The sequence below is a fragment of the Lutjanus erythropterus genome, chromosome 18 (assembly GCF_056507025.1).
Source record: "Lutjanus erythropterus isolate fLutEry1 chromosome 18, fLutEry1.hap2, whole genome shotgun sequence".
NCBI lineage: Eukaryota > Metazoa > Chordata > Actinopteri > Lutjaniformes > Lutjanidae > Lutjanus > Lutjanus erythropterus.
The window spans coordinates 15431979-15445032 of record NC_139334.1 but is presented as its reverse complement, the minus strand read 5'-3'; the positions used below and the strand labels follow the sequence as shown (position 1 = coordinate 15445032).

The 13054-nt window shown below is 40.6% G+C and overlaps 1 protein-coding gene across 2 annotated transcripts in view; it reads right to left on the bottom strand.

Annotated features, from left to right (window-relative positions):
- The window catches only part of begain (brain-enriched guanylate kinase-associated), an 81423-nt gene extending 71405 nt beyond the window's left edge, over positions 1-10018 (bottom strand). The window contains exons 1-2 of one of the 2 annotated variants that reach the window (XM_084743033.1): positions 8221-10018; positions 1663-1694 (exon numbers count right to left, since the gene is read on the bottom strand). In XM_084743033.1, coding sequence (XP_084599159.1) covers positions 1663-1694; positions 8221-9972 — 1784 coding nt within the window. In that variant the 5' untranslated portion in view covers positions 9973-10018. Of the gene's footprint in view, positions 1-1338; positions 1460-1662; positions 1695-8220 lie in introns of those variants that run through there. The other variant, XM_084743032.1, reaches the window with a different exon arrangement.
- Positions 10019-13054: the final 3036 nt, after the last annotated feature.

The window sequence follows — 13054 nt, the reverse complement described above, 5'->3', positions numbered from 1 at the left end:
GATTTGTTTGGACAGCTTTCAAGACTTATTCATCCTAATTTTTGGATCCATTCAAGTGTTTTGGGCGTTAGAACGATCAAATATTTCTGCAGAGTTTTGTTTCTGTAACCAGAAAACATGTCACTGTTATGAATTATGTGTAAAAATGTTCCAAACTGGCTTGTTATGACTTCTTTTTGATAAAACTGGTTGAGGAAATGTAATATTTATAAACTAGGATTGTTTGCCATGCCATGTACGGTATTATAATAAAGCTTGATAAACTGGATTTAATTTAGCTGCCATTATTGCCAACTGTCATTACTCTTTGAAGTAACGATACATTAATTACATGCTGTCATAACGCAAAAAACACCACTGCACTGCCAAAAGGGTTAGCATTCATTATTCCCTTTTCTTTTGTTTTTTTTTTTTTCATCAGATTAATTAAATCTCTTCCTATTGTACAGGAAGTCTGAAACTCACTTCAAAGACCCAAAGTTTCCCTCTGGACAGCACCTTATCCGAGGTGCCGTTTGCCTTAATTATGTAACAGGAAGCCGGGATCATCTCCAAAAATCAATGTTTCCTCACTTGCTCGAGGTTAAGACTGGAGGTGAAAGCAATTAACTTCTAGATGTTATAATCATAATACGCTGACATGCAGATTATGAAGCCACCTAAAGGCAGAGTGTAGAAGAAGACTTCATCATTTACTCCCTGAAATATAAAGCAATCACGTCTTTTCTCAACTCTTCAAGTAAAATATGGATTTACTCTTCTTGCCGTCTATCTAATCTATACAAGGTGAGGAGTTTGGTTTAATGAGAACAACTTTCTTTCTCATGATGCGCTTGTTCAGCCATAATTGCCTCTCTGTGGTATCATCTTGCCCAGTGAATGAATATGAGAGTTAATTGAGGGCTGTGAAAACATTTGGCGCCTCATTATTCTCACGCCAATAAAATCCAAATGACAGCTGAATTGACTGAGCACAAAAAAAAAAAGAAACAACAATGCAGATTTACTTAAACTAAAGCAAACAGCCTTCAGTCACCTCTCTTCTTTTGCTGCAGAGATTACAGTGACAAAAAGCATCAGTTTACTCGAACACGCTGCACAACATGTATTCATATTCTTCAAACAAGCTGTACTGTTGAATGCACAGCTGTCTACCCAACCCTTTTGTGAAAGCACTCAGCTACAGTATGCAACACATGGACAGAACGGCACAGAACAGCTACAGAAGAGCACTCACAACAATCATTATTTCATATATACTGCACTATTTAAGTGAGGCAAAGCAACTACACTCTTATCTCAAAAGCAAGCATGCACTTCTCCTCTTTCTTGCCTTACCGTTTATATGCTTTTCGCCTCATTTTCAGCAGATAAGATCACAATATTCATGTGCCTGTGCATCCCCTCAGAGCGGCATGCATTTAGAAAAAGCCTCCTCTAATTCTGACTGGAGACAGGCTGGTAGGCAGAGAGAGAGAAAGTGAGAGAGGGAGCTGAGAATTGAATGGAGCAGGAGGAGGTGTATGGGAAGAGGAGGGGTTATGGGAGTGATGGAGAGAAGAAGAAGAAGAAGAAGAAGAAGGATGAGAGAGAGGTGTGGTGGTGGTGGTAGTGTCACTGCCGGGAGGAGGAGGAGAGGATGTAGAAGTGAAAGTGGCTAACCTCGTGTCAGGCTGCATCTCTCCATCAGATTCCTGGTAGGAAGAAAAGAAGAGAGGGTAAAATGATTAGATTTATTTATCAAGCAGATTTATCAGGCGCCGCTGCCACTGCATGCTGTGGAGTACCTCTTATCTGGCGTTTAACGAGCTTTCAGAGTGTCTGTCTCGGCAAACAAATATATCCATTATTTCTCACTCTGAGCATACACACTATATCACTACTGAGAGCATTAAATGAAAGAGGGAGGAGAGAAAGGGAGAGAGACAGAGCAAGAAATGACAGATTAACAGTTCAAAAGAAAAATGCTGCGTGCTGCAGAAATGGAGAGAAAGTGCCTAAGGGTGAGAGGCAGAGTTACATACTATAGTTGTTGAAAGGAAATAAGAGAAACACAAAAGATGGATGACAGAAAATGGAAAATTCTAGTAGGAAAAGTAAGAACGAAAACAAACCTTATTAATTATTTGTATGAAAGTCAGTTTAAACATAGGAAAAAAATTGGGGAAATAAACCTCTTGGCTTTCTTGCCCAGAATTAGATGAGAAGATTGACACTACCCTCGTGTCTTCACGATTAAAATGTGCTACCAACAGTAGTCTGTTAGCTTAGCAGCAGCCTGTTAGCACAGCTTAGCATAAACACTCAAAACTGGGAAACAGCTAGCTTGGTTCTGTCTAAAGATAGCAAAAACTCCCAACACCTTTAAACCTCATATTAAGTAATACTTAGCAGCATTTTCTTAAAAGAAAAATAGTGGGTTTTCAGGAGGGTATTGTGTACAAGCTAGCTAGCATGCAGTGGTATGTCACGTTTGCCTGGAGGTTAAACCACTGCAAGTAGTAAGCTACTTAGCCAGACACTAACATTTGCAGATTACGTTAGAGCAGATAAAGAAAAAGTTTAATCCCTTCCTCACATATTTGCTCCTGTGTTGTACATTTTTGAAAGACCACAAAAAAGATGCCCCCCTGCAAACTCATGAGACACCAAGTATTGTTAATTTTAGAGCCCTATGCACACGGCTTCAACATGTACAGACATGCATGGAGAAAAAACTCTAGAGAGCGAGCCAGAGAGGGATGCAACTGTAGCCATGCACAGTTGCTAATCTATGATTGGACAGTTGCTTGCAGAATGCAGCCACCTCTTCTCTCCCGTTCATGGCCACAAAAAACCCCCCAAAACACTCCATGGAAGAAGACGTTTTTATTTTCAGGTGATTATTAGAGCTATGTATTGGTATTCAATATCCATCTGCATTCCATTCTTTTTGTATGCAGATCTAGAAAATAAGACTATTTTCATGGCTGCTGCTCACAGTGAATCACAAGTGTTTGGAAGCAGAAGTAGAATACACAGGTATCAAATAAAGTGCTCTTCAGTATGAAGATTATAATCCATTTCTGCTGTATTTTTTCAATAAATTCCCAGAAATCTTACACACTGGACCTTTAACACATACAATGTTTAAAATAGCATGCAAGATGGAGGTGACACCCCACTCCACTCGGTTATGCTCTGTCACGTCTACATATGTGAAAACTTGAGAAGAGATGAATGTGAGAATGTGTGAAGTCCTTGTTTGCACATATTTGTTTGTTGCACATGAATTATGCATGACATGGATTTCACACAAGCGTTTACCATTTACATTTTCACTTAGGCTTAATTCTTTGGTGCAGAACCAATTACTCAGTCCGTCCCCTGGACCAGAGTTGACATGGCACAGCACATGTGTGCAGCCAAGGTCCAGAACAATAAACGTAAAAGAATATTTCACATTACTACTATGGTGATCAAACCCTGTCCAATTTCTGTTCATGAACCTTATATTTCAGCTCAGGAAGTCAGATATTGTTTCTGTGTGGTGTTAGTGCTGCAGGGGGGTTAGTTTGTGTGTTTGCAGGTGTTTGTGTGTGCCAAGTTTCATGCAGCTCTAGCCAGCCTCAGGATTTATAGTAGAGGATTCGGTGAGGTATAATGAATGTCACAGGTACACTGCTTCACCGTACAGGTTGTGAGAGTGCCGTGTGCGTTTGTGTGCACGTGTGTGCTGAGCTTCGTGGTGTTGTGTGGGTGCTACAAACAGTGCGAGTAATACAGCAGGATGACTCATACAGCTACTGAATGAGACAACGCTCAGTAATCCCCTCTGTCCATCCCTCCATCCCAGCATCCCTCTGTGAGGGGAGGGCAAGCCTAGAGAGAGGGAGGAAGAGTGGACTGGCATTCCTAGAAGGCATCACTGAATGATAATCTGCAGCTACTATAGATGTACATTCATTCAGTGAAAAATGATGGCCTTTAATTTGGTACTAAATTATTGGTACAATCTGTGTTCTAAACATTGTGACCCCAGTGACAGATCCTGGTTAAGTTTACATTGGTAATGATTGTAATGGTCATATTCTATTATGACCAAGTGACAAACACAAAAATGCTATTTGTTCATCATTACAGAGCAGCTTAAAAGCACCCAAAATCTTGTTTTTGCTGTGATTTAACTTCTCACATTGCTGTAGTGATGCTGAAGTGCGTCAGTACATGGTGACAGTGGGTGTGGTTAAAGGTCCATCAGTGATTCTGCGTTTGGTAAAACGTAACTTATTAGAGGACTGCCAATCACTGATTTTCCCTTGGTATTCCTCATTAAGCTGAAATGATACTTTCTGGGGCCATGAGTATATGAGGGTCCACATGACTTAAGTTTAGACATCACACATAGCCTGATAGCCCATGGCCACCAAATATTTCATGCAGGTGGCAAGTACATTTAACCTTAACCATTAGCTATTTACTGATATGTCTGGACCGATACTCAAACTGCTGACATGATCCTACACAAAAAAACAGAAATATAGAAGGCAGACTGAAAAAGTTTAAGTGGCTAGATTATGACACATCTACTGATGTAATGTGCTGCAGTGTGCTGCCTCAACTATCTAAGGAATCTAGCTTGTTTTTCAGAAGATACCTTAAGAAAACACCTCATCACAATTAATGGGAGAAGTGGAAAACACAAGTGTTGCACTAGGCTATGTTAAGTTGCATTAATTTGCCTTTTCTGTACAGTTTTTTTTATATATATACATAGGATTAAATTTGGGCCCCCAAAATGCACTTTGGCCACCAGATTTAGGGGCTTTGTGGCCCATGGGGCCTGTGCTTAATAATATGAGCGGCTATCACAAGGATTGGACCTTCAATCTTAAAACAAACATTAGTACTGGATGTCTCATGGTTATTTCATTTCATGACATTTTTATTTTTGTGCACTGCAAATTTGTCACTTCATTGTAGTATAGATTTACCTTGTATATTGTATATATATATGTGTAGTGTACACTGTAGGAAGAATTAATCACATATAGTATCTACTTTTCCCTCTTTCCCTCCTTCCTTCCTTCCTTGAAAAACTTAAGTTGTCTGTCGAATGACCCGCTCTCAGGTCACTAACTGTGTGAAAAGCTGCCATACAGCACTTTTCTCTCTCTGTATCAAATGTATTCCTTTCAATACATACACCCACTCATCGTCTGAACAGTTGCTAGGGAGCTGCCATCCATCGACTGAATAAATTCTAATCAGGAAGCTGCATCCAAAACATCGCCCTGCTCCCTCACAGTGGATACTGGTCAAGGTCCACCCATTTATCAGCAGAGTATTTGTACAATAGTGCAGCATGGTGTGAGAGGCCATAGCACTGAGTGGCATTTCTGAGCCCGAGGCTCAAACGCACAAAAAAAAAAGATGGAGGAAAGAGTTTAAATTATTAATGTATTAGCTACCTTCACACAGGCAGCCAGGGAGGATAGTGAAATTTGTTTGAAACCCAGGCAGTAAATAAGGGTGAATGTATTTTTAATATCAAATGCCAAAGGGACCGATACTTTCTCTTTGCTATCTCTCTGTTGGATGTTTGGGGGGCAGAAAGATGCTAATGCATTTAAATGAGAAGTAATGTAGACCTTTACCGTAGCACTCCTTTGAGAACATCCTGGCTACGAAAAATGCTGCGTTTGAAAACAGCGAGGATATGTTCCTCTACATCCCTGTGCATGTACAAAATAATTCCCCATTCACATTACGTTAATGAATAATCATGTTTGCTGATTTTGTTTTGTATGGCAAGGGGGTGATTAAGCAAAACACCAAACGTAAATGATTCACATCTAATAAGAAGGGCAATATTCAGCGAACAAGGAGGAATGTGATGCAATGCACTGTATCAAAGCCTTGAATAAAGACTGAGTGAAATTATCAGAGGCTCAAGTAATCTTTTTCATTCGGCTCCTCATTTCCAGCAATCTGCTCCTACTGTATGGTGAGGAATCAGTCGCACAGTGTAAGTTCCCTCTCTGATATAATTTCTTTAAATGATCAAAGCAATTATCCTTACAGTAACACAAAATAGTGTTTAAGTAACTGTAGATGATGTAATAAAATTCACATACATGTATCCATATTGTGTGTTGAAGGTATTAAAATCAGTATGCAAAAATTGCAATTATTGGAACTGAACTAACTTAGTTAAGTTAATTCTAGTAATCACTCAATTTCTAGCAAATACTGGGCAACTATTTGTGTCATTGACAACATCCATGTTTACAGCGTGGTAAATAAACTGACAGTATGCGAACTACTGCTCAACCCCAGAAATGATGATAAATTCTTGGTTAACAAAAACCTGGAGCATGTTCACAGGGTCGAAGACACATGTATCCGATTTTATTTCCTTGTCCAAAAACCGCCTCTATCAGGTCAAAAGCGGCAGCTGGCACCTCAGAACTGTATATCAGTAGAGCTGGTAGCAGATGGTGGTTTACACCTTTCTATTGCCAACAGAGGTGTTGAGAGAAAGACATTAGGAGGAAAAAAAACAGCATGGTCTGTCCAACACCAACACTACCAAATATTCACAGGAGCTACTTTCTACCAAATATACTGTAATGTTTGTTCTGCAACCCACTTTCCCTTGGAATTACACTGATATTGGACATATTGGATCTTGTGATTTACATCTAATGATAATGTTTGGTGCCAATGCAGGGAGTGATATGCCTTTAATAAAGCCAGGCAGAAAGTAAAAGTGTTAACCTTGTCATGATCTTTCCTTGGCCTTTACCAAATCTTCCAGTTGCCTAAAATTAGCCATAGTACAGTTCACATGCCATCACCTGCAATTCTTCCCCAATCTTGCATGTAAACTTTTCACCTTTTTTGCCATTTTGTACGTCTCCAATGTGATTCATGCAAATCCATATCGTCAATGGAGTGCAAACATCTGATGCTGTGGATGTGCATTTAAACGCACATGTCGATTGTCAACAAAAAGGTAGCAAGCACCTGTAGAAGATATCAACTGACAAGCGAAAAATGCCTGCCAATGAGAAAGCCTTAAATTAAAGATAAAATTGGAGTAAAAAAAGAACTGTGAGCAAGCTAACTCATATTGTCAACCACTCTAATGACAGAGAACAGAGAACAGGGGCACTAAGCTGGGTGCAACGTAAATGAACCCTGGCAGAAACAGACTACACCAAGATGCAATCTCTCTCTTTTTGCAGCAGACAATACATTATGTATAAAACACGCAAGCATGTAATCATGCATGTGTTAACTTTGATCAAAAGCAGAAGAAAATGAGACAAAACTGAGTTTAAATTTTTTTTTTACTGCTAGGTTTTACATTGACTAGCCTATCCTTCACTCAGCGTGTTAGATGATAGCAAACAATAGGCCTGATACCTGTTTTTTAAATGTTTTACAATTGTCCTATTTTGTACTCCTGTCTCATTTGTAACCCATGTTGACTGTGGTGAAGACAAAACACTTCCAGATTGTGGACAATAAAAACTAAACCTTACCTAACCTAACCTAACCTAACCTAACCTTACCTAACCTAACCTAACCTAACCTAACCTAACCTAACCTAACCTAATGTTCTATCCTAAGATGAAGGTTTTTCACATTTTAAAGGATCATGGACAGAAAAATCAAATAGAGTTAATTTATCTATCTAAACTCAGTTTTCTCCTGTTTTCGTCTGCCTTTGGTAAGAGCTAGCTCATGCATGCATTACAGTATGTAATGCAAAGAGTATTTATTGCTTATTAATACTTTGTACTTTTTTTTGCACAACTGAGTAATTAATTACCGAATAAATCCTAAAAGTAACCAGAGATTAGCATTTAGTAGTTTATTTTACTAAAAATCTGTGGGAGATATAACTCTCTTCTTGTCTCTGCACAGATTTCATATTTTTCATTCCTAACCAGTCTGCATGCTTCGCCTGATAAACCACCTTCTTGTCTGAGGATAGGAGTGCGTTACAATGCATCTACTATACAATGCATCCACTGATTTTTGGAATGAAACTTTGCTGTCAAACTATTTACATGTAATTTTCTGTCGCCCACATCTAGGAAACATATCACAAAACATAAACAAAGACAACCAAAATTCTCTGCATTGCCCTACCACCAGAGATAACTGAGAAAATGTGGATTTTGTCATCCGTGAACCAACTCTTTAAATGTAGTGATATAGGGTACTCACAGAGATATTAACAGGTCTGGGTAGTGAGGTAGACCTATAGGACATTCTGGGAAATCCCTCGGGCCAGCTGAAGACAGGACAGGGGTTACTCAGTCCGCTGGAAGTTGATTGTGGGAGGTGTTCGTAACTAGCAAGTACTACTTTCTTCTCCTTCTTCCTCCCCCTTTCCATCCTTCTGTCTTTCTCCCAGCAAGGCATTTCTCCCCCTTTATCATGTTTCTTCTCTTTCTCTTTCCCTCTGTCTCTCTCCCAGCATGGGGTCTCTTTTCTCTTCTCCCTCTCCTTCCCTTTCTCCATCCCCAAGCCTCCATTTCTCTCCCATGGAGTCCTGTTTTCCCGCTCCTTCCCTCTCTCAATACTCTCTCCTTTCTCATTCCTTTCTTTCCCCAGGGTGCCATTAGCAACCAGTTCATCAAGTCGTCTGACTCTGTCAATGTCTGTCTCTAGATAAAGTCTCCCAGTGGATGGCTGCGCCTGTATCTTTGTACATAGCTCTAGGTCGTGCTCTGGGTATGAGTGACTTTCCCCTTTTACTTTCCTCAACACGTCCCCAGGCTCCAAGATCTTACAGCTGGGTAATGTCTTGCTCCACTGGTGAATGGAGCTGGTAATGTCCTTTGAATCATACTCCTTGATGGTCTGGAGGTTTGAGCTGGTCGGGCTGTACCACAAGTTTGTTGCGGATGCAGATGGTGCTGGTGGCGGTGGCGGCGGGTTGGTTGGTGTTGGATGCAGTGGGGTTGATAGAGATGGGTGGGATGGGGTTGATGGTGGCGGAGGTGGAGGAGATGGGTAGCGATGTCGAAGGGTGGACTGTTGCTGAGGAGGTCCACCATTAGTTTTCAACACCCTGCCGGTCACCTCATTTAGAAACTGTGAGAACTTGCGCCTGTCCTCGGTCTTATCGTCGCGTTGATGGGATGAGACTGTGGTGGCGTTCTTGCTTTGGCTAGACGAGGACACACTCTGCGTTCCTGCATCTTTCCGTAGCACTGTGGAATTTCTTTCAGGAGCACAACCTCCTTTACTTTCACTTTTAGGAGCAGGACGTGAGAAGATAAGATTTTGGTAAATGATTTCAGGCTCAGCAGTAGCAGACGCCTGCTCAGAGGCACAAGACTGTCCACCTGATTCACCTGATACCTCGTTGTTATCCTGCTTAACAGGAGGGCGTAGCAGGCAGGTGGCCCCTGAGCTCCAACTATTAGTGTCCCAGCTGCCGTCATCATCACTTGAGCTGCCGTTGCCACTCTGTAGGCTGGGGCTGGTGCTCCTCTCACTGGGGCTTGAGTTGTCCAAGCTGCCCAGCGACCGCCTCTTCAACCTAGAGATAGATCCCCTCAGGCTGGATAAAGAGCCCTGAAAGCTGGGCAGAGATCCTCGAAGACTTGGCAATGATCCTTGGAGGCATGGAACCGAACCCTGGAGGCTAGAAAGGGAACCTTTAGGGCTTGGACTGGTGGAGTTGTGAAGACTGGAAAGAGAGCCTTTCAGTAAAGGAGAGGACTGGCGACGAAGCGGTGGGTCTTCCTCTTGGTCACTGTATGGTCCAGAGAAGACAGGACAAGATGCAGTGGAAGAGCAAGAGCCACGATCCTGGCGAGTTGAGGCTGTTCTGGATCTTGGTTGGCGCCGTAGAGTTGCCATGTCAATCACCTTTCTTCCTCTCGTTCGCGCAGTCTTTGGTGATCCTTTCTGTACAGACTCGAGCCTGAGACCATCGTTTGAAATGGACACACACAAATGAACCATGTCAGGCTCAGTAGAACAGATTTCCAATGCTTTTCTGTCCTCTGGCTTTGCCCAATTTCAATTGTCTGCCCTACTTGTCCAGGCCACCAACAGTGTACCCAAGCTGTGTGACACACTTTCACTGCCCTCGCTCAGTACACAATGACATCCCAAAGAGGTTAGAGTCTGATAGTCAGTTGGATCTCAACCAACCTACTTTCATTACCATTCATACGCTGACAATGTCAATTCTATTTTTTCCTTTTTAAAATAGCATAATAGATCAACAGCTGCATCACCAGTGATGTGTCTGTGGGCATCATTGGTAACGAATTTGTGTATTGACAAGAATGGGGTTGGAAAGCAGCTGGATATCCAGGTCAGAGATATTGACCACAGCTACCACGTGAAATCTGCTTTGTGGGCAGCAAAGTGGCCACAGATCGATCGGTCACACGTGGTATTTTTAGTGGTTTGTTGTTGTGTTTGTTATGCTGAACAGAGATGAACAAGACTATGTTCATTAACTTTAACTCATCCCTCAAGACACACATGATATTATTAATTTGTCACTCCAACAATCTATTTCATCTCAAGACAGAACATCTCTATGGAGGTGGTGTGGTGCAGAAGCAGCATCTGGTGCCTCTTGCTTGCATGAAAAGGAACCTCCCCAGCAGATGTTACCTTGTCCAGACACCTGGCCTTTAAAAATTCAACTCCTATAGGAGGCATCAGCTCTCCAATTGAAAGAATGGTACAGGTTGGTAGTATGTCAACATATCACTCCCTGAAGACCTACCTAGTTTCTGAATCTCCTCTATCAATAACTTAAATTCTACAATTGTATTTATCTCTGAAAACACATCTTGAAAGAAAATGCCATAACAATAAAGATGCTTAACAAACTGACATGACAATTAAGGTTTGGGATACACTTAGCAGAGAAGAAAAGAGAAAATGACAGAATTGAAGAAAACAAAACACATTATGGCAAGAATTGAGAACAGAACAGTCAGATCCACTTAGTCAGTGGCTTTTCTGACTCTGTGTGCGCACAATGTGGCCACATGTAGGTTTTGGCAGTGGGACATCAATAGCACCATCAGTACTGCTCCAGTCTTACATAACCACAGAGCAACTAATTGCAACTAATTGCATTTATACATTTTCACTCATTTGATTTTTTTCTTCAAAACTAGAGAAGTTTTTACTGAATTTAGTTAGTTTGCATGTGCTGTAATAATTGAAACTGAAATCAGTTCAGCTATAAACTTCCATATACTATACTTCTTCTATAAACTGTACTATATTTATATACTCCCAGACTGAATGTCCATTTTGTTATCGCTCATTGTTCAATCTAATGTTGCCTTCTCCTCGTTTTCTGGAGGGGCTGACATATGTAACTGTTGAGATTAGTTCAGCAATCCAAATGTAGAGTTTGAGCCATAGACAGTACATTAAATAGGGTGAAATACATTTAATATAAAATCTATAGTTGAAGTGAGTTGTTTTTGTTCTCTCCTCCACAGACTCTTGGACACTGCAGGAGTGCAAGGCGAGCCCAACATAATTTGACAATAACAAGCGGTAATGGGTCCCAAAGTGTAAGTTTATCAGTTGTTTATAACTACAACACAACAAAACAAAAGATGTAGTTTCAAGATTTTGTGAAATAGTGTGGGATCAACAACCATGATAGATGATGAAACTCTGTCTGACATGACTCAGGCAGAAATCACGCTCATGGTCGAGATAATATTTATCCACGTTATGATTGGTCACTTCCTTCCTCACTTTCTAATGTATCTGGTGTTTTCCCAGAAGTTATAGCAACTAGCTACTAGCTAGCAACAGCTAGTGGGAAACGCACCATTACCTTAAATAAATCATGGATTTCTCTGCATTTGAACTTTGTTGGAAACATTTGGGGAAATGTGAGTACACAACTCCACACAATATATAACAGCATTTGTAGACATTTTAAAGTGAAAATGTTACATCTTATAGTATTAAAGAACTTGTCCCAACATTGATGACAAACATAATTCCTGCGACATTTGCAAGTTGCCACTGGTTGGAGAGAGGACTGTTAGAGGGGCACAATTTGACGCAGTAGCTGAGTAGTTTCTTAAATTTACACTGCTGAAAGTGAAAGTATTGAAATGAATGCATGAATTTCATGTCACATTCAGGGGACGTACAAAATGTTTCTGAGGCCAGCACTTTGTGAACCCTTGAACTAGAGTAACTTTTACTGAACAGGTGCAATTCCATTTCATAAGATTGTAGACATGGTGTACCTAATAAAGAGGCCAGTGTATAATGAGGTGGTCAAAAACAGTTTCATAGGCAATCTGACAAGTGTTGGTTAAGACAACATCGACAGGATGGACAGAATAATGACCTCATCTGGACGTGACAATGAATATATTGAATGTTTACCTATTCTCTAATTAATCTTTTTATCTTATCATCCTGGACATACTCAAAGAAAACATCAGTATGAACATTGGTCTATTCTTTGTACTTTACATGTCTTCATTTCATGTGTCCCTGGGTACAATTTCACACAAACTGTGCAGGACTGATTGCTACACAAAGAGGGTACTCAACCAAAACAGGAAGAGGCTTGCCTCGCTGTGAGTGAACAGTGTGAAGCTACTCTGCATAGCAGATGGCGGAACCGTTGAAAGAACACCACTCCCAACAGCTGTACCCTCTTTAATAAAATGGAAAAAGGAGAGTTTGAAGGAGGAGGCACACAGAGTGGTGATGGAGAGACAGAGAGCTCTGCTGGGAAGACCAAAGTAAACCTCTGGAAAGATGAGATCTGGAGCACATGGTTACAGTAACAGCTTTTAATAAGGAGCAACACCTAAGATTCAAGGCTTTATTCTTTTTATTTTCTATGAAAATTATGACACTACAGCCAGCACTAAATTGAACAAAATTAAATTCTTCTAATACCTTCACTAGTTATAAAAAAAAAATGAAAATCAGATGCGTGAAAATTTAGTTATTGCTCCCATTTTTTTTTAACCTTTAGCAAGCATTTTATAGGTTAGATTTTATTGCTGATCTTTCCATTAAGAGTCTA